At 41.1% G+C, this 20,872-nt stretch overlaps 4 protein-coding genes across 13 annotated transcripts in view; 3 read left to right on the forward strand and 1 right to left on the reverse strand.

Annotated features, from left to right (window-relative positions):
* singed (fascin domain-containing protein singed) overlaps positions 1-1,464 on the forward strand; it is a 13,480-nt gene extending 12,016 nt beyond the window's left edge. The window contains exon 8 of the mRNA XM_046622261.2: positions 81-1,464. Within this exon, the coding sequence (XP_046478217.1) occupies positions 81-286 (206 nt within the window). The 3' untranslated portion in view covers positions 287-1,464. The remainder of the gene's footprint in view (positions 1-80) is intronic.
* Positions 906-19,501, reverse strand: RNaseZ (ribonuclease Z). 5 transcript variants are annotated; one of them, XM_046622251.2, is made up of 7 exons: positions 19,378-19,501; positions 7,024-7,253; positions 6,193-6,940; positions 5,734-6,125; positions 5,216-5,629; positions 4,776-5,122; positions 906-4,698 (listed from the first exon to the last, which is right to left on the reverse strand). In XM_046622251.2, exons 2-7 carry the CDS (start codon positions 7,222-7,224, stop codon positions 4,305-4,307), a joined length of 2,496 nt encoding a protein of 831 aa, XP_046478207.1. In that variant the 5' UTR covers positions 7,225-7,253; positions 19,378-19,501; the 3' UTR covers positions 906-4,304. The 5 variants fall into 5 exon arrangements, with proteins under 5 accessions (XP_046478207.1, XP_046478210.1, XP_046478205.1 ...); XM_046622254.2 differs by lacking the exon at positions 19,378-19,501 and adding an exon at positions 7,646-7,774; XM_046622249.2 differs by lacking the exon at positions 19,378-19,501 and adding an exon at positions 7,339-7,594.
* Positions 7,699-8,799, forward strand: ATPsynF (ATP synthase, subunit F). Its single transcript, XM_046622269.1, has 4 exons — positions 7,699-7,834; positions 7,913-8,011; positions 8,439-8,555; positions 8,643-8,799. The coding sequence occupies exons 1-4, from the start codon at positions 7,756-7,758 to the stop codon at positions 8,669-8,671; spliced, it is 324 nt and encodes a 107-aa protein (XP_046478225.1). The 5' UTR covers positions 7,699-7,755; the 3' UTR covers positions 8,672-8,799.
* LOC124217022 (tRNA-dihydrouridine(16/17) synthase [NAD(P)(+)]-like) lies at positions 8,952-18,350 on the forward strand. Of its 6 annotated transcripts, XM_046622257.2 has the most exons (11): positions 8,952-9,301; positions 9,389-9,550; positions 9,691-9,851; positions 10,362-10,402; positions 14,856-15,116; positions 15,234-15,393; positions 15,483-15,678; positions 15,936-16,184; positions 16,348-16,493; positions 16,587-16,843; positions 16,928-18,350. In XM_046622257.2, the coding sequence occupies exons 5-11, from the start codon at positions 14,856-14,858 to the stop codon at positions 17,084-17,086; spliced, it is 1,428 nt and encodes a 475-aa protein (XP_046478213.1). In that variant the 5' UTR covers positions 8,952-9,301; positions 9,389-9,550; positions 9,691-9,851; positions 10,362-10,402; the 3' UTR covers positions 17,087-18,350. The 6 variants fall into 6 exon arrangements, with proteins under 6 accessions (XP_046478213.1, XP_046478214.1, XP_046478211.1 ...); XM_046622258.2 differs by lacking the exon at positions 10,362-10,402; XM_046622259.2 differs by lacking the exons at positions 8,952-9,301; positions 9,389-9,550; positions 9,691-9,851 and having other exon boundaries at positions 9,883-10,402.
* Positions 19,502-20,872: the final 1,371 nt, after the last annotated feature.

The raw sequence follows: 20,872 nt of genomic DNA on the forward strand, positions 1-20,872 counted from the left end.
ATCCCAAGTTGTTGTTTCATCGACTATCGTTCAAGGATGACGCAATTGTGCCGGATGCTAAAACGTGCATTTTTTCGCAGGCCAAAATGGGAAATACTGGCACGCGGACAGCGAGGGAGTAACGTCGGACGCTGACGTGCCGTCTGACGGGTTTTATCTCGAGTTGCGAGAACCGTCGCGCATTTGCATCAAGTCGACGGATGGCAGATACCTTTCGGCTGGTAAGAATGGGGTATTTCGCCTTGGTGACACGGACTACGAATCGGCGACAAAGTGGGAATTCTAATGCGTGTAGTACGCGACCATTAATATTATCCATATTATTATCAAATATACAAGAATGCATTCTTTGCGTATCTCGGCGTCGTTCGTCTCCGCGACTGATTATACGTATGAAACTATGTCAAAAGCATTACCAACAACGGACAATGTCGTATGTACAACACTTCCACATACTTTCCTCGAATTTCATACCGCAGTATACGCGCACAAAGCTGTATGCAAGGAATTGGGGGAGGTGAGACGATTTTATACCGCGCATACATGCACTTTTATTATTATCATTATTATTATTATTATCATCATCATCATCGTCGTCGTCGTCGTCGTCATCATTATCATCATCGCCGTCATCATCATTACTATACTTATTGTAATTAATATATAGCATATGTGTCGGTACGGTTACACATCTTTGATGGGCAATAACTATTGAAAGAAGTAGAAGAGAACGAGGTATTATAATTCAGGTCTCATCTCCAATGCTTACGGTGAAATTAGATATGAATACTAATATAGGTATAGGATTTACAAGCTCTGGTTTTTCATTTGTTGCTTTGTCCTGGGCCCACCACCTGACAATGTAGATTACCACGAAGCCACATACGCGCTTTTTCTGTGACAGCTAATATTTCGTGTAATTAACTGTCATCGCCCAAAGTGACTATTTCTTTTGACAAAGACAAAAACCATTTGTACGTGATACCAACGAAATTTTCATACTTTTCTATGCCCCCGTATATAGTTACATAAATTTATACCTACGTACGAAAAAATTAGCTTCGACAATATAGATAATCGGATACATATTACGCAGTATGCTACTAATAAGGAAACTTTGTCATTTTGCCGAAATGGTAACTTCTAAACCTCGGAGAATTCCCAAGAATATTTCTTTATTATTTATGCGGTAAGAGAGTTTGTGATTATTATTATTATTATTATTATTATTATTATTATTGTTGTTGTCACTATTATTACTAAATTTGCTATTATTTCTCTCAATCTCCCTTTACAGTCACGCAAATGATAGATTATATTAATCATAATACTGATTACTGGTGTATTTTACTTTGTAAGACTCTAGAACTTACTTGATGTCTATGCTATCGTAATTATATTCAGGATTGGTTTTCTTATGCAACAAAATTTCTCTTTCGTGTAAATACATCAATACAATATCCACTATGCATTATCCACTTCTACTACAATTAATACCAATGTTGATGATGAACACGAGAATAAGACAAATCGTTCCGTAAAACCATTTGATACTTCATATGAAAATTGAGCGGGTTGTATAGATTGTTACTTTGTATGTTCAATGCGTATCATAATACTTGATTATCATTATAGTCGCTATTAATAAAATTTCACTATTTTTGCGAGTTATGGGATTAGCACGGTTATTTCCGAGCAATACCACGTGTAAAAAATATCCACTGTGCTCTAAATATTATGCAATTAAACTAAAGTATTGAGATATTCACCTAATTAGCAAAGCAATCATTTCCTGATACGGAAAGTAGTAGAGAAAGATGTAAGAAAATGTTTTCTTCCAATAATGAATGGAACTTATTCGATCGAGCGCCGTACAAGGTGCGGCTACAGACTAGTCTGTACATATCTCAGAAACTCACAAGACGCGATATCCAATAATTGAACCATCGTCTATGATACATAGTAATTTTCTTGAACTAATCGATTTTCACATCGAGACTATGCCTAGACATCACGGCTTTGCAACCGAGGATGAGTAATTTTTCGGTAAGTGCAGCTGAGTCAATGTTTTTTAGATCACGGAAAGTGAGGCTCTCTCAACTAGCTAAACGAGGAACGGCTGCCGTACAAAGAGATTTTCTGTTTTTCATCTCTTACTTTTGAATCGCTGCTCGCACCGAGTCTACACTAGGCGTAATCGTTTTATTATAAAAAAAAGTACGTCGATACATAGTGTCCAAATAAATTTATTCCAGCCAATTCGTGTCAAAAACTTTTCGTCGTTGAATCAATTCATTCAATTAATTCTTTCAGGACAAATTGGACCACGAGAATCCCCCAAAATGGATTGAAACATTGTAATATCAACAACTGGGATCTGAGAAAATCGTTCGTTTTTCTGTTTTAATTTTTAATCCACTGTTCATAGCGACCTTAGACTGCTTGCATTCGATTTTCCTGACAAAATTTCCAGTAGTCGAATTCACAATGTGTAGGAATGAACCGTGTAGGACAATCCCTTGTCATTTAACCTGTGAGAAGCTCGATTGTTTCAGGCTCGAATTACGTGCGAAACTTAATTTTTTGTTTCGTACTGAAGGCGTAGAAACTTCCATTCGTTGATCCTTTCGAACTAGGCGCAATGGTTTGAAATTAATATCGCTTATAATGAAAGAGCGTGGTGCGCCTAACGCTTTTTAAAAGTCAACCGAACACACGTAACAGCTTGCTAGATGGCTTAATTTTCTTAGGAAAGGCGCACACTTGAGAATTTTTTGGTCAAAAAAGTAAGGCTAACCCCTTTGGATATTGGGCCAAAATTTTGACGATCTGGAAAAATGCTGGAATGAATTCTCTGATGCACTATAACAAAGTAATTTTGCAAGAGTAATCGATTGCGTGCAGTCCGAATACGCTTCAAACAAGTAATCAGGAATTATAGGCAAGAAACGAAAGATTTCCTTTGTAATTTCCGTGCTGTTGATTCTACGCTCTTTTTGAGGACTTTTTTTTGTTGCGTTTCTGGGGGTCTAATTAGTCCTGAATGGGTCATACAAATTGATTTCGAGGCGAAACATTTTTTGTCCAAAAAACCAGTAAGGCATTAAAAAACCCCTTGATGTTTTCATTTGCGGATTGATCGATTGAAAAATACCATATTACAGATACAATCTGGCTGCCTTACCTTTCGGGGGGTTACGACTGGTTTGTCCTGGAGTCAATAAACCGCAGTAAAACACTCTGCTGCCACAAATTGGTCATCACTGGATACAGATATATCGCTAATGTCATCTAGCATCAACAACACTTCTCAGAGAAGCTCAGAAAGACTCTCTACCTAGATTCAAAATTTCGCAACAAAGAAAACCCAGGCGATAGTCTGCACAAGCTTTTTAATTTTCTATAGTATCCACCTTAAATTTATTTACTTGACATATTTCTGTGTCTTTGTTGTTCAACTTTTGGCTACAAAGTCTGCGAATGGGAAGAGTTTGAATTAATACTTGCGCTCGTATACTGTATTGGACAACAATGTTATACATACCACAGAGATATCTCTGATTTCTTGATTTTGCAATGACTTGAGACTAGTCAAAATTAGTTTCGAATCTCAAAACTTCGCGGAGAAAAAGAGATGTCCTTGCTGTTTCCGCGATGATGGGACAATTCGTCGAGCTGTTTCCTGCAGCTATGAAATTCACTTCACGTAACGTTAAAATACAGTTTTACAGTCATCGATTTTATACAGATAAAAACTGGCATATGCCTGCCCGTGCGCAACAAAATTCTGTCATGTGTCATTTTAGAACTGAGCTAGCTGATCACAGTGATATGGTGCGGATAGTACAATATGTTTGCCACATGTTTGCCACACAGGCAGACATGTCTATGGTTTGCCAAACTGTCCGAAACAAAACACCCAGTTACCACACACTGAGTTACAGAGTACCGTTGTGATACCTCACTCATGTCTTACTGTTTGGCATGTTTATGGATACATTTCAATGCTTCAGGTACGTTCGCTTCGAATTGTTATCTTGATTACTACAATATTTAGAAATACATGTAAATACTTACTACCGCTCTTATTACCTATCAACACGAATTGTATCAGGTAGTATTACTTACACATATTAAAGTATAATAATGAGTAAGGATATTATTCAAAATTAGCCAAACAGCATTGTTGTAAATCATTCTTCAAATGAACACAAAATAATGGAATCTACATCAATTTGTGTTTGAACGAAAGCCATTTCATTCAAGGCATTTTTCCTCTTCTTAGTATGTAATGATGGGTGTGTCTATTCTGAACCATATTGTAATCGAAGTTTTCTTCTTGTAGCCTTGTTATCAAGTTCTTCCCAAGCTTCCGAAAACATAACACGTAGCGCGGGATAGAGGAGCGGAAGTATAGGCAGTTCTCCTACTCTCACTTGCATGTTATCAAATGCAATGCCAACCGTTTTTCCAGCATCGTCAGGAAGTATAGGTATCTTAGCATACCGTTGACTGAAATGGGTGAGCAGAGTGAATTTTGCATGCATTTGTTGGCCAATATTGATTGCCTGTGAAATTGTGGAATGAAACTTCAGCCGTGCCTCGGACTCTAGCTCATCTTCCATTGTAGCTTCGTGAATTAACAGATCGCTGTTTCGGCCTAAGTCAACCAAGCTTCGACAAGGCATTGTGTCGCCACTAAACACAAACATAGTAAGCATGTGAGACTAATTTCGCTGAACGTAAATGTATGTACTTTGTGCACTTTTACTGACCTGTAAGTTACTTTGAAACCGTCATTTAGCGTGACAGATACACCAAAAGAATTTGCCACGTGCTTGACATTCCTCGTGCTTACATCTTTTGCTCCTAATTGTGCGAATAAATTATTGCATTTTTCGGTTGATAATTCATTGTGGCTGTTCAGTGTCAGGTCTCCGTTTGCAATGAGTGTGAATTTGTCTAATATCGGCTCAAATCTTCTGTGATAGAAGCTAAGCCAAGCAGATATCTGCTTTGGTGCAAGTACAAAAGCTGGTTTTTCCGTTGCCCACATTCTAGCTTTCAAAAGTCCAATCAATCCCATGTGATGATCGGCATGTAAATGGGAAATATAAATCGCCTGTAAAATGACAAAGTAGGCAAGATTGAAGCTAGGTATTATTTCAATCTCAACCATCTGATTATAAAAAATTTAAGTAATAAAATATCAAACCTTGATGCTGGCAAGAACTCTGTACGCCTCGCTCTTGCCATAAAATCTCATCAGCTGTGTCAAAGTGCCCTCCCCACAGTCGAACATTATGCTGCTGTTTTCGGTGATTCTAAAAAGAATCCCGCTGGTGTTCCTGTGCTTGTTAGGTGCGCATGAACCTGTGCCTAGAAAAATTAATTTTGGATACTCTGCAATCTCGCCCAGCTCTTTCGTCTTCAAATTTATGTCAGTCTGAAGGCATGCTAGAGCATCGAGAAACCCGTCGTTGTTCATCGCCTCATCCGCATACTCTTTGGGCTGTAATTTTAGCTCCAGACTGCGATCCAATCCGTTCTTAGGGCGCAAATGGATGCAATGCAATGTCTTGGCCTGAATAACTGTGTTATCGGTAGGCCCAATGTTCGCCGCAGGTATCTACGAAATTCAATAAAAATTAGTTCATTCGATTTCGTTATAACAGTACTTTTTCACTTTGTTGTCATTAAATGCGTATGAAAAAATCTATATAAATTCTCTACCGGCGAACGACTAGAATTCCCCATTAACTGTTCAACCAGTTTCTCCTCGTTGTCTTCAACGATTTTTTGGTCTGGGGGGTTCTCTTTGTCAAAACCCTGCTCACTGAGAAATGGGAATATGGTCGGATGGAGCAAATGCAGCTTGTGCTGCATTCTATGAACAGCTTCACTCCCGAGACAATCGTTCTGTTCGTTCAATACCAGATGGATTGGTCCAGGGCCAAAATCATTCATCCATTTTTTGTAATGTGGATCAGCCATCACTTCCACGGGTGTAAAGTGCGCAATGCAGAATGGAATGTTATCCTCCTCGGCAGTCGACTGCTGATAATTTTCAAAAACGGGGTTTTCCACTAATGATTCAAGGTAGTCTACCGTGGGGCACTCCAAAACTAGATTAAATAACAAATAAGCGCATATCAAAACTAGGCAATTGATTCATTGTTTGCCATAAATTACCAATAATGACTGATCCAGAATCCCCAGGTGCCAGAACATCGGCGCTTTTCACTATGCGGCCGTCTTCTAAAGTGACATCTTCCCCCTCTTTCAGCTTACCCAACAGAGGGCCGGATGGTACGCCTTCCTCGACACATTTAATAAGGGATAACGCACCGGGACGAGGTTTGAGTTTACAAATATAAGCCATTGCATCAGTTATCCTGGGGTTGGAGTTCAATGACTCCCTGATCTTGGACCTCTGCTCAGTTTTGTTCACTAGCCTGAGTCTTTTGCCATTGCGATTAACTTCGTGAGCGTAATAATCTGTGTCATCGTCAGTGTACTCCAAGCTGTGATCAGAGTCAGACTCTTCGAGTCCCGAGTCTTTTTTAGTAAGTCTAACATATCTGACTGTCATAACGTCATCCTCGTACATATTGTCACAATTGCAATCGTACAGCGAAACTCCCAGGCTCTTCAAGATGATGAATCTCTCCGCTGCTGCGAAGAGCTCGTCTGTTCCCTGGGGACCGTGCAACACAAATTGAGGTACGCCTACATCCTGTGCAGACAATGCCAGGCCCGGTAAACCACCCAGATTCTCCCAAGTTGGCCTTGTTATAAATATGTGTTCTAGTTTTGCTAATTTACACTTGTGCTCCAGGGCCAGCCTCTGCGTCCCCTCACTGCAGTTGAACATGTATCTCACTCGGTCTGTGAAAAAATAAAGAGACCTTGGCGAGCCTCGCGAGCCAGAGCCAAGGACCTGTTTTGGAAAACAGGTACGGAGGTTATAGCTGTGCTCTTCTTATAAATTCAAACAACTGCGGTTTGCTCTAAATGTGTTACCTGGAGATAAAGAATGCCTGGTAAATATTTTTTTCCTTTTTCTTTGAGTTTTAGCCGATGGTTGCGCATCTCCTGGACATGATTTTGTGGCCACGGCATTTTCAAGAGGAGCTCTTTCAGGTTAGGTTTCGATGAATGCGTGCCCTTACGTCTTACAATGTAGCGAAACAAATTCCATGAGTACCAGTTTCTGGTTGTCATTATTTAAGCTTCGCTCATTATCTCTTCGCCTGCAGAAGTAATATTTTATTCTTAGGAACCAAATTAGTCTTAAATTCGGCACGAGCGCACCGCAGCAGTTACATCCATACCTACACGTGCGACTTAGCGAAAATAACAGTGGATAAGAGATTTTTTCGATCTAACTAGCGTACTTCGCTACAAGCCGAAAGACCTTTCATTCATTGTATTTTTACCGTCTATACACAATTCAATATTCGACTTTCATCGCGTCCTATCCGTTGGAAACTCCAAATCATCCGAATTACTCAATGTTACTCAAATATAAAATAAAGGATCCTAGTTTTCGCCACCCTGCGATCCGGCACTGAAACGTCTGAAACGTCGTCGGAAATAATGGTGTATCTATGTGTTGTACGGTATACATGTGTATGTAACTTACCAGATAATATGTATTTCGCTTGAAGCGCCAGCCAGTGTTCAGTCCGCTAAACTCGGCTTTCAAAGACGTCTGTTGCAGTTAGCAGGCCCAGCAGGTCACGGTTATCAAAAATGGGGTTCGGCGATTATCCCGCGGAGTACAATCGGTCTATTCACGGGCCATACGATCCGGCGCGATATTACGGAAAACGTAAGTTTAACGGCCTCATGTGAAACGAAGTGATATATTATTTGCGAAATGATGACTGATCGAACTTCTATGTTACAGCGGACACTCCGTTCGGCCAGGTAAAACTCAACGAATTGATACCATGGCTCAGTCGTCGCAATAAGAGTCCGAGGGCAATGGTAGCTGCAGTTTCTCGAGGTAATTGGAATAAACTTTCGTGTGTCGTCGATCCGGGATTGATGGACTCGTCAGAAAAAAATCCTTGCACTAATAGCCATCAGAAATTGATCGAATTATGTGTAACCCTTGGAAAATCAGCAGCCATCTTGTCTGCCAAAACTCATTGCATAACCTTATAAATTGATCGAAGTTGAACGATTCTAATTACGTAAGCAGGAAATTTTCTAATCCCTGAAAAATCCTTTCCTAAACGTATTACCGGTTTCCAAATTAAAAATAAATCGTTATCGTTGTATCTTGCTAATGAGTACTAGAAAATTATTCTCGATATTTTATTTCATGTAGTATTTGCCGAAGCTGTAGGATTGCTCAGCTCCTTCTGTATTCCTGACGTTCAATGTTCTCTACTCAAATGTTGAATAACAACGGTGACAATTTGTTTCAGCATGGTGGCGTTGGCAACATAAGTACCTACACGTGAAACGCGGTGGGATCGCTCCATTTTTCCAGATAACTACGGTGGCCATGATATGGTTCTACACGATCAACTACGGAAAGTTTAGTGAGTTGCTAGCATAAACTAAGGATGAAATATGACAACCCGTTTAATTCAGCTTACATTCAATAATTTCATGTTTTTGTTTTTCAGAAAATCACAGGAACTACAAGTACCACTAAGGTTCAACCTTCTCGGTTCAATGCTAGAGAAGAACAGAAATAGTGTTGCATAAGTTGTATCTTTCGAAATTATTAATCTAACATACCTGTATTATTCAAATGAATAAAACAAAAAACAAAAATTACAATCAGCGAATAAGCAGATGAATGGGCCTGTCTGTGATAATTTAAAATTTTTCTGCACACATGTATAAAGTTATGAAACTTCTATGATTGGCTCACATTTTTGCTTATACGCATTTATGTGTGGCACACACGTATGCACGTGTAACAAACTTGGCACGAATAACATCACTTTGCCATAGTTTTCAATTTCGTCCATCTAGTTTAATTTTCTTAAATGACAACAAACTGACAGACCCGATTTCCCTTTCTGCTTACAGTCATTGGGTGCCTTCAAATGATTGAACAAGCGATTGATGTTGCTATGAGCGCATTCGTTTCTTTGCAGCTGTGAAAGAACCAAATTCAGATGTGTGACATAAATGATCAAAATTTGAAAAAAATTTAAATATGCAGCGGCAATTGGAGATGGAAAAAAGCACGGAAAATGAAAGTGTAAAATGTCAGGATTCCTTTGCACTTTCAGAAGTTGGCAGTCTTTATTTTGGACCAAATCCATCCACTGAAGTGTGTTTCAGCGCAGGCTAGTTTTAGATGCTTACTTCATTTGGTAATCGACATAGGACTGTAAATATATTTGTGTGTCTCGTGAAGGCTCGAAGACTGATAGAACAAGCAAAGGAACTAATCAGAGAGAACACACGGATTCAAGAAGCCAAGGCTATGATACTGCAAGAGGAAGCGGAACTTTACAATAGAAAAGTTTACTTCAATTCTGAAAATTCCTCAAATGATGTTTTTCAAGCCGATGCTGAGGTAGCACTATAGTTGATTAATAGCAATGAAGATCTGTAGATTTTGTCTGATTACAGAAAGTTACAGCGATCCATTGACGCTTTCATTCGTACAATGTGAAAAGAAAAAATTATTTTATTTAATATGGTTTTATTATTCAGCTGCACAGACTGTTGAGCAGAACCATCGCCTTGTCAGACAAGGGTAAGAAAATCGACGATTGCAAGGCGCAATTGGAATTATACTACAAAGAACTGAAACGGCGTAAAGAGTTTCTTCAAGAAGCCATCAAGATGCATGAGGAAAGCCAATACAGCCAAGGGTCAGTGGTTTAATAATCTGTGGGTCCGTCGCCCGTCCGAAGGGTTTACTTGCGTCGATTAAATATCGAACACCAGAACTACTTTGACCACAGATATGTAGAGACCGCCAATCCCGGGAGTGGTGCGACGAGTTGTTTGCAGGCAATTTGGAAATTACCGATTTCTGTACTGCCCGGCTAATCGACATCTTTTCACTAGAATCTCATTATTAATGTCTGGCTAAATGTCCGTAATCCTTGAGAGTGTCAAGTTATCCATGGTCTCATCAAAACTTGACTCCTGATTTAATCCAAGGTCGGCGGCCATATTCACACATCTTCCGCATCTCAAACCTTTCAAGCATTACTCGAAATCGTGAATTTTTTATTTCATGCGATCACATAACATGGTAGATTCGAATTTTCATCTATTCAGACTGCCGATTATAGTCATAATGTGATCATTTAAATTTATCTGAATAAACTTAAATGTTTCGCTATTTCGTAACTAGTTTGTTTGAATTCCGTCAGGTGATCGACCGTAGCCAGTGTCAGTGGTGTCAGAATAAGAGGTATGTACTACCTAATTTAGTTTTTCTCCGCAATTTTGAATCTGTGTGATAATGTGCCTCTAGAGCGAAAAGTCCGCTTTGGCATCGTATCACGCCACACACAATACATCGTTGTATGATCGACGTTGTAAGTGCAAACTTCAAATTATAGTTCTTTTATTCGCTTCAACCTTTGCAGTTCATCGTGAACAAAGTTGGTCGCCACTAACCTAAAAATTCTGTCCCCCACATAACATAGCTTGGGCGCGATGTTCATTTTATTTTCAGAAACAGTATTTTGTTGACGGTAACAGTACCTCCGTATTGGGAATAACTCTATAGGGGCGGTCCGGTAATAACGCGTCTAAACTGATCTTGGACGTTAGGTTAGGTTGGTTTACACACGTACACGATATCAGTACTTCCTGACTTGCTGATCAATCTCCTTTATCCGAATTTTTATTTTTCCACAAACACATATCAGCAGGTGACTCTGTAATCCGTGATGCAAATATTCTCATACAAGATTGCCAATTAGTTTCTTGCAAGGCCCTGAATAGACTTTTAAAGGTTAACCAAATTGTTACACTTCTTACGTATGTATGTTTGTGTACATCCATTGTAAAACACATTCGCTACATTTTCTTCTATATAAAATATCGACTAATCTACCGACTCGCCCTCGCTGGACGATATCTTATTCATTACAAATTTTACGCAAGGTATATACATCATGGGTATCGCACAGAGATCATACGAGAAGAGATGAATTGGAATCTGCGAAAGGCGTTACGTTAATCGTGAAAGTAAGAACTATATTCACAAATAAAAAAAGAAATTCAGCACAAATAGCAGCTCAAGTGTCAAGACACTTCTATAAATAATGCTTTTCATTCTCCGAACATAGAATACAATACAAGGATACCGAACTACGCGCAGTACAATTATGCTACAATCTGCATCGCGAAGCCCGCTTCAGACCGGTTTGCCCACCCTAATTGTAGGAATCGCAGACTTTTTCTCCTCTCCAGCCACCCGCGGGAATGTTGTAAAATAGAAGAACAATGCATGTATAGTAAACCGGATGACTGTAATATGCACAGAGGCAGCTAACAGCTGACCATCCGTACACGCTGTACGTATAACAGTTTTGGAGGGATACCAATAAAATGAGGTTGCCATGCCACTATCGATTCGCGAGGCACACAGGGCGGAGGCAGGCTCTGCGGCTATACCGACTCCGTCGCCGGGATGTCGTACGGCTCTGAACGTCGTCTTTCTCAGTCTCGAATAGACTCCTCAGCGAGCGTCCAACGACTGTAAGCTTCGTTTCCGAAACGAAAAGAAAAAATGGAGGTTACCCCGACGACGAGGGAGGATGAGAGAACTTGATCGGAATGCGAAAGGGAATCTGGCGAGCGCCGCGTTGTTGCTGCTGGTGGTCGTGGTGGTGGTGGTGGTGCTCGGTCCGCGTCAAGGGTTCGGATCGAAACCCGCGAGTGCGACGTGTGAATGGGTTCCAACTTCCGCTGCACCCCCAACAAGTGGTCGGGTGGATAGCGCTTGTGGGCATCGCGGTTGGCACGTTCACGGTGGTCCTGCCGCTTCTCGGTCCGGGCGTACAACCGGTCGGCTCGGGCCTCCTCGGAGCGACGTTCTCACTCCACGTAGCCGCGCACCTCGTGGCGCTGCTCATCGACCCGGCGGCACCGCAGCTCCGGTCGCAGTCGTCGCGCAAGACCGTGCCGGACTTGGACCGCGCGCGGCATCTCCACGTGATTGAAAACGGCCGATGCCACCTGTGCAACATAAACACCGGTCGAAGGACGAAGCACTGCTCGGTCTGCAATAAGTGCGTCGACCATTTCGATCACCACTGCAAGTGGCTAAACAACTGTGTCGGGGGCCGAAACTATCCCGCATTCATCGTCTGCCTCGTATCGGCGGTCGTCGCAGCCCTAGCCGTGGCCGCGATATCCCTCGCCGAGTTAGCCCTGGTCCACGCTGACCTGGCCGGCTGGGGCCCGAAAATGGACAACTCGACGCAGCCGCCGCTGGCCCAGCAGCCCCCCGGAACAGGGTCTCTCGTTGTAATTTCCCTCGTCGGAATATTCTCGGCGATAGCCGCCGCCCTCCTGATTCACCTCTGTTTCTTCCACGGCTACATCGCTTGCCTCGGTCTCACGACCTACGAGTATGTGCGCGAAAAGCGCGAGCGCATGGCGGCTCAAGCTGCTTCTCCTGCACCGCCGGCAAAAGCCCGGGCCCGGAAGTGTCCCGCGTTCTGTACCAATCGAGTCGCCACTGCTGAGGAACCAGAGCGGCCCCGCTACCAATTCCGGAACGCTCCGTCAGCACCGGTCGCGGTGGACCCCGATATGAGCGAGCAGCGCAGCGTCTACATCTGCTCCACCCATCAGCGGTCCCAGCTCTGCGGTGCCGAGGAGACTGGGGGGCCCCGATGCAAAGAGCGGCCGAACTTTCACCTCTACTTTTCGTACGAAACCCGCGACACCGAGACTTCGATCGAGGTCTCGTCGCAGACGATTTTGAGCGAGGCCGAACGACCCCGGGAACTCGTTGAGCTCAAGCCGTCCACCCCTTCCCCGGTATCCTGTTGCTTTTCGATAAAAAACGCGGGCTCGGAGAAGCGGACGAAGCGGAAACCCCACTCGCCGTTATCCTTACCCTCGCCCTCGGGCAAGGAACGCGGCCCCAGGTCCTGCCTCACCATACGCAGGATACGGTACTTCCTCCGTACCAGACTCAGGCGGAACTCCCGACAACGCTACGTTGCTAGCGAGGCGCCCGCCCCTCGCTCCAGAAAGAACAGGGTAAATCCCTCCGCGAGCGACGTTGGGGTTGGTGAAAACAAGAAGGAAACTCCCAAGTTACAATCCCCGTCGAACGCGTCGACGATTTTATCCGGGGATGACAAACCGAGGCCCCCGCTAAAGCTGCCCTCGTTGGTCCTCGTACCCAGGCACAAGATGGGGCGAATTCCCGTGGCCTTTGAGTCCATCGCCAATGCAGTCCCCGCGCCGGTACCGCAGCCTAGACGGAGTCAGCCGCCTCTCAGAATAAGGAGAACGTCCTTCTCCAAGAGGCCCAGATTCAAAATGGGCCCGCATGTTACGGAGATCGCCCAGTTGTCCCCGATTCCTGAATCAGAGCTCTCGAAACCCGCCTCTCCCAGAACACCGCCCAAAGTTAACCACTTCCCGTTCCCACCCTCGAGCTCGTCTTCGGTGAATCGCGATTACACGGATAACACTGTTACACCTGCTCGTGCTGATGCGGACGATGTTGCTCAGGCTAATTCCCTCTGATTTGTTGGTTTTGTATGTTATAAAGAGTACAATTGTGGAGAATTCAGGTATTGTTAAACGCAATGCAGTTGATTATTACAAGCTCTACGCAACGAACTTTGTATCCGTCCATTATGTCGTTGTTTTCTACGTATACTTAAAATTATACATATTATATACGCGATACGCAATATTTGTATTATGCTAAATGTACATACATACAGGATTATACGTACTGTAGACATTATGATAATGAATAAATACGATAATTACATGAATCTTATGGCCCCCTGAGGAGAGGGACCCGGTACCCCCGATACGCTGCAAAGCACAGTTGATTCTGCTCTCCGGCCTGGATCCGTTTTAATTGGGTCGGATAACTGGCGAAATCGGTTTCTCAGCTCGTCACTTTACATGGATTGCATGTTTATTTGTTCAAAATCACCAAACAATCATTTTGAGTCGGCAATACTGCGCGCGGCGGTAGACTCAAGACACATAAACCCGTACTTGGGGGCATTTGCGGAAATACTGCATCGTATGTGACAAATAATAACTCTGTAGTAAATTTTTATCACGTATAAACGTTGTCTCTATTCGAATACCATTTCCAGCCAATATCTCTGTCTTTAGGTATACAAGTTGAATCTCATTTATGTGAATATCTGGGTAAATTTCATTCTTGCTGCTATTACGTTAATTCAATATAGGTATGTGATAACGATGAACACTGGTATGATTTTTATTTCCCGATTTCGGTAATATGTACAGTGTATACATACGCATAATACAGGGGCTGAGAACCATGGTATTGTATAATCGTACATGTATAAATGATTGTTAGAAAATTACCGCACAGAGTGGTACGAATATCGATGGAATAGTATAACGAATGGCAGTATCCGAGATCGCGGTATACAGATGGCACTTTAGTGCCATGCAGACGGGTCATTCTCTACTTGTTTATATGAATATACTGTAATACCGCACTGCACGTCGTGTAAATTTGGCCATACGATCGTTCGCCAAATTCTTAAACGTGGAATTCACCCTTAACGAGCGATTCATCGCGTCTTGAACGAAAATTTCTGTAGCATCCTTTCCTAGGATTGATTTGGCCGTCAATAATTGTTTTCCACTATGTTTCGTTGATTTCAATAACGCAGATGGAAACCGGCACTGCCGAAGTCGACGCTACCTTCGTTAAAACGGAAAGGAACATTTGGCGCGATGTACTCGGATCTCCGCGGTACGTGATCGCTCCTATGGTGGACGCCAGCGAATTAGCATGGAGATTGCTCTCCCGCAGACACGGTTCTCAACTCTGCTATACTCCGATGCTACACTCCTCGGTCTTTTGCAGAGATCCAAAATACCGCCGCGAGGCCCTCGCCAGCTCCGCGGAAGACCGTCCGCTGATAGTACAGGTACATACATCAGTTGCTGTGTAATTAATGAATTTAATGCTGAATTCTATGTAGTGCTGTTCACGCAATGGCATCACTGCAACATTACCGTTAAAATTTATATTTTCATTTGCGCAGTTTTGCGGTAATGATCCGAAAATATTGCTGGAAGCAGCCCTCCTTGCCGAGCCTCACTGCGATGCCATTGATATTAATCTCGGCTGTCCACAAGCCATAGCAAAGCGTGGTCATTACGGGGCATTCCTCCAAGATGACTGGGAGCTTCTGAGAAACATCGGTGAGTACACGCGATATGCATTTGCAGAAGAGATCCGGAAGGAAAAAAATTTCTATTTGTAATAAAAATAATCGATTTCCCCTTTTCAGTGCGCATCTTGAGCCAAGGAATAAAGATTCCCGTTACCTGCAAGTTAAGGATTTTTTCCGATATCAATAAGACAATCGATTACGCTCGCATGCTTGAGGACGCCGGAGCAGCAATGCTCACTGTTCATGGACGAACCAGAGATCAGAAGGGGCCTTTCACAGGGTTAGCATCCTGGAACCATATCAAAGCTGTCAGGTAATTGTCCCTGTTTCTTGAATATTTTGGCTAGTGTACGTATGTATGTATGTATGTATGTATGTATGTATGTATGTATGTATGTATGTATGTATGTATGTATGCATGTATGCATGTATGCATGTATATATGTACGTACGTACGAGCGCGCGCGCGCACGCGCGCGTGTGTGTGTGTGTGTATGCGAACGAAAGGAAAGGAAACAGAATTTCAAAGAAATTACAGTTCTCATATTTTATTCCTAATTTGGATTATAGAGAACGCGTTAAAATCCCAGTACTCGCAAATGGTAACATACAGACAGTACAGGACGCGGAACGATGCATGAAGGAGACAAATGTCGAAGGAGTTATGTCCGCAGAGGGAAATTTGTACAACCCTTGTATATTTGAAGGGCGTTATCCACCAGCTTGGGAACCTGCGTCAGAGTATTTGGACCTCGTCGAAAGATATCCTGCCCCAAGCTCTTTCATACGCGGGCATTTATTCAAATTATTTCAACACATGTATGTCCTACTTGAATATCATGCTAACATTACGCATCACATTTTTCAATGAATTTCTAAATCGCCATCAATTAAAACTGTTCAGAATCCCGCTTTCGCCTGAAATCACGAATACCATTGCTATTCTGTATAAAGTTACAGCATACGTTTAACTAGAGAGTAGACTTTGTCTAGCAGGAAATGAAGAGGCAAGGGCAAACCTGGCGAGAAATTCTACAATGGAATCGTTTAGAGGTGTAGTGGAGGCTCTTAGAACTCGATATTTGCCCTACCATGAAGGCCTCATGCTGTGGGATGATAAGAGCAATGGTTTGTCCAGAATATATTCTACAACTAATAATTCCTTCATTTTGGCAATGCAACGTTTATCGACTCTACTGTTTCTGTGTTTTCCCGCGGCAGATTACAATTTGAAATTACCGCCGTGGTTATGCCAGCCGTACGTGCGGGATTCGCCCCAAAAGCACCTAATCAAGGTGGAAGCAAAAAAAAGTGAACAGGAAAATAGCACGATAAAGAGGAACCTGAAGGACGAAGATGGTAACGAGATTTCAAGAAAACGACTCAAGAAACTTCGTCGAATCGCTAGGCGACCGAATAGACAGTCTGCGTCTGTTAAACGTGGCTCAGATCTATGTACCAGTTGTCCAAACCCATTGGTCAGTACTCAAAGTTGAATAATCTGATATTGAATAACTTTGTTTCTTCGTGTCTTTTCATCTTAATTTTGTCTACCTCTTCAGGGATACAAATGTGAATACAAGCTGTGTCGACAGTGTTGCAGGGCGAAGTGCTACCAGGAAAATTTAGATTGCGCAGGTCATAGAAACCTTGCAAAAACTAGGCGACAAATGGCTATTCAATTTGCGGCAGAGAGGCAAGAGATCGGCAATGTTATTTAATTGACAGATTATTGGGGAAAAAAATTACGCAAATGCAAATAATACATAACACTAATATCGTTGCATAGTTTCGTTTCTTATTTCAATTTCGAAACATTGGCTCCCCATATAATTTTCCTTCCTTCAGCAACAACACGAAAATTCTTCTATTTGGATTCACTTTATTTGTTACACTTTTTGTTAACACCCATCGGGCAAATAATAAGTGTGATTATTGTACGTGGGCCTGCGTAGTCTGCTCTTGTTACGTGCGTGAAGAGTGGCGTCCCGTGGGGCCAACATCCGGCGAAACTGCGCAACGCGGGATAAACGCCAGCCAATGAGCAAATAACTTTTCGTTCGACTTTTTAGCAGAAAGTGTTCAATACCGTGTCCAAATTTGAGAGCGGTTTGAATGAACATTCGGTTCGCAAATTGTAACCAAACGCCAATTCTTAACTCTGAACTGAATTTCGACCCGACTCCAACTCTATTGTAATGCAACTGACCCTGTGGTCATGCATGAATATAAGTATATCGGAACAGCACCGTGGTAAACAGCTACGAAAAAAAGGCCGAAGCTGCTGATCGTACGTCAATTGATACGTGTATGGTGTAAATTGTCTCAGGCATCGGAGAAAAAAATTTTTTCTTTTTCGAGGCAGAGCACACATCTCATGCCGCAAATCTGCAGGGAGCCATTTCGGAAGCGCACGTGTGCAAGACTTCTTACAACTGCGGTAACAGACGGAGAGTAGTTTGCCCGCAGAGTCATGCATGCGCCAAGGTGATGGCCGTAACGTGAACTTACGATAGAATGCTACCTGGGTGCTTTTACCGACTCGTCTTATGGAATATTTGGGGTGTGTTAAATCGAATCGGCATTGCCAAAGAATACGGCAAATTCGCCCCTGTTTTTCAGCTCCTGCTACGATGCCTTTACCCGCGAAGCAAAGTTAATACGGTCAGTAGTTTTTATACCCTTTATACCTAATGTAATTACAGCCAACGTCACACCAATCGCTTTTTTTTTGCACAACGGATTCAAATTTAATTTAATGCATATTTGAGCATAGTATATGCGAGCGAATACCTCACAATGCGAAATTATTCATCATGTGATTAAAATTTAATTAATTGGTTAACGAAGGTTGAAAAGTTGTATGGAGATTAGGGTGGCCCTTAATATTGGTAAAAAAAAAAAAAAAAATTCTCTCGGCCCTTAAATTGACTCCAAATACTAAAAAATGATTTTTAAACGTGAAATCCGCTCTTAATTTTAGTATTAACCTGTGCCCCAAAGGCCCTTTCAAGGAGTTAAAATCGATTAGGAGTAATTATAAAGGTAAAAAATTTGAAAAAAAAAAGTTTTACACAGTTTTTCCTGCGAAAATACATGCCGTTATCCGTATTTCGACAGCATTACTTTTTTGACATGAAATAGATACGAGAAAATGGAAAAGTAATCGGATCAAAAAATCACAACGCTATATTGGCAATAATTACGTTCGGAGATGTTACATTGATTTCCAGCTCATTTTTGTAGATGTTTCACCTTTTTTCCCCACTAAAAATTTTCCTTAAAACAGTCCTTATTTCTGCTTCTCAAATTCAAATCAGATAATCTCTCATTTTATCTAATTAAAAAGAAGTATTTTACACGTATTTATTAGCGATTAATAACATATCAAAAATTCCGCATTTTATCTTTACATTGCTCTAATGTCCGGATCACCTTAAGAAATTCAGATAATGTGCGGAATGTGGTAAAATTACTTTTAGATTAGTTTAAGTTGCCACACAATGTTATTTCATTGTTTATATGCAAAATGATCAAAAAATTTAAAAAAAAATCGATTTCAACTCCTTTAAAGGGCCTTTGGGACACGGGTTAATATTAAAATTAAGAGCGGATTTCACTTTAAAAATCATTTTTTAATATTCCGAGTCAATTCAAGGGTTGAGAGGGAAAAAAATGTTTTTTTACCAATATTAAGGGCCACCGTAATGGAGATAGTAACAATTAAGATGTGAATGTTATTATACCTCGAATTTTCGGAGTTTGTTCAAACTGTAGATAGAGTAGAAGGAGGTAAATCTCCCCCATATTTCGCTAACAGAAAGTAGTCCTATTTTTCAAGATAAATGTGAAACGCTTCAAAATGTTTGCCATTTCGTGCTGATATATAAGTGATATTAGTAACTTAATTACAAGTGTAATGTTTCGAATACTTTTATCATGGTACAACTGAACATTTTCAAATAGAGGACAGTCACTATAATGAGTAATTTTTTAAATTCATGAGACTCACCGATGCCAGTCTGTTCTGTCGTGAATTAAATATTCCTGTGGAGAATCCTGAATAAATTTCGTATTCCTGTGGAGAACGCGTAACAAATTTTATATTCCTGTGGAGAACACTGAATAAATTTTATATTCCTGTGGAGAACACTGAATAATTTTATATTCCTGTGGCGAACACGTAACAAATTTTATATTCCTGTGGAGAACACTGAATAAATTTTATATTCCTGTGGAGAACACTGAATAATTTTATATTCCTGTGGAGGACACTGAATAAATTTTATATTCCTGTGGATAACACTTAAATTTTATACTCCTGTGGAGAACACGTAACAAATTTTGTACTCCTGTGGAGAACACGTAACAAATTTTATATTCCTGTGGAGAACACTGAATAATTTTATATTCCTGTGGAGGACACTGAATAAATTTTATATTCCTGTGGATAACACTTAAATTTTATACTCCTGTGGAGAACACGTAACAAATTTTATACTCCTGTGGAGAACACGTAACAAATTTTATATTCCTGTGGAGAACACTGAATAATTTTATATTCCTGTGGAGAACACTGAATAAATTTTATATTTCTGTGGAGAACACTGAATAATTTTATATTCCTGTGGAGGACACTGAATAAATTTTATATTCCTGTGGATAACACTTAAATTTTATACTCCTGTGGAGAACACGTAACAAATTTTATATTCCTGTGGAGAACACTGAATAATTTTATATTCCTGTGGATAACACTTAACAAATTTTTTATTCCCATCGAGAACACTTAAGAAATTTTATATTCCTTTGGAGAACACTGAATAATTTTATATTCCTGTGGAGAACACTGAATAAATTTTATATTCCTGTGGAGAGCACTGAATAATTTTATATTCCTGTGGAGGACACTGAATAAATTTTATATTCCTGTGGATAACACTTAACAAATTTTTTATTCCCATCGAGAACACTTAAGAAATTTTATATTCCTTTGGAGAACACTGAATAATTTTATATTCCTGTGGAGAACACTGAATAATTTTATATTCCTGTGGAGAACACTGAATAATTTTATATTCCTGTGGAGAACACTGAATAAATTTTATATTCCTGTGGAGAACACTGAATAATTTTATATTCCTGTGGAGGACACTGAATAAATTTTATATTCCTGTGGATAACACTTAACAAATTTTATATTCCCATTGAGAATACTTAAGAAATTTTATATTCTGTTCGGAAGTATCACTGAATAAACTTAGTATTGAACGATCCGCAGGGTGATCGGTATTGCTGAATATCATGGTAAAACCCAAATTGCTTTATCCTAAAATGGCACTCGTTCGCTGAAAAAACGATTACTGCTTGACGCGACAAAGAATATCATCGATGGAGAACCCACCATAATTTTTCACCCCGCAAATAGAATAAACGCGGTCTTTAAATTACGCGCTGCACTTGCTAAGATCTAACGTGACTACATTTTAATGAGGCGATCGAGAACA

Source organism: Neodiprion pinetum, chromosome 4 (genome assembly GCF_021155775.2).
Source record: "Neodiprion pinetum isolate iyNeoPine1 chromosome 4, iyNeoPine1.2, whole genome shotgun sequence".
Taxonomy (NCBI): Eukaryota; Metazoa; Arthropoda; class Insecta; order Hymenoptera; family Diprionidae; genus Neodiprion; species Neodiprion pinetum.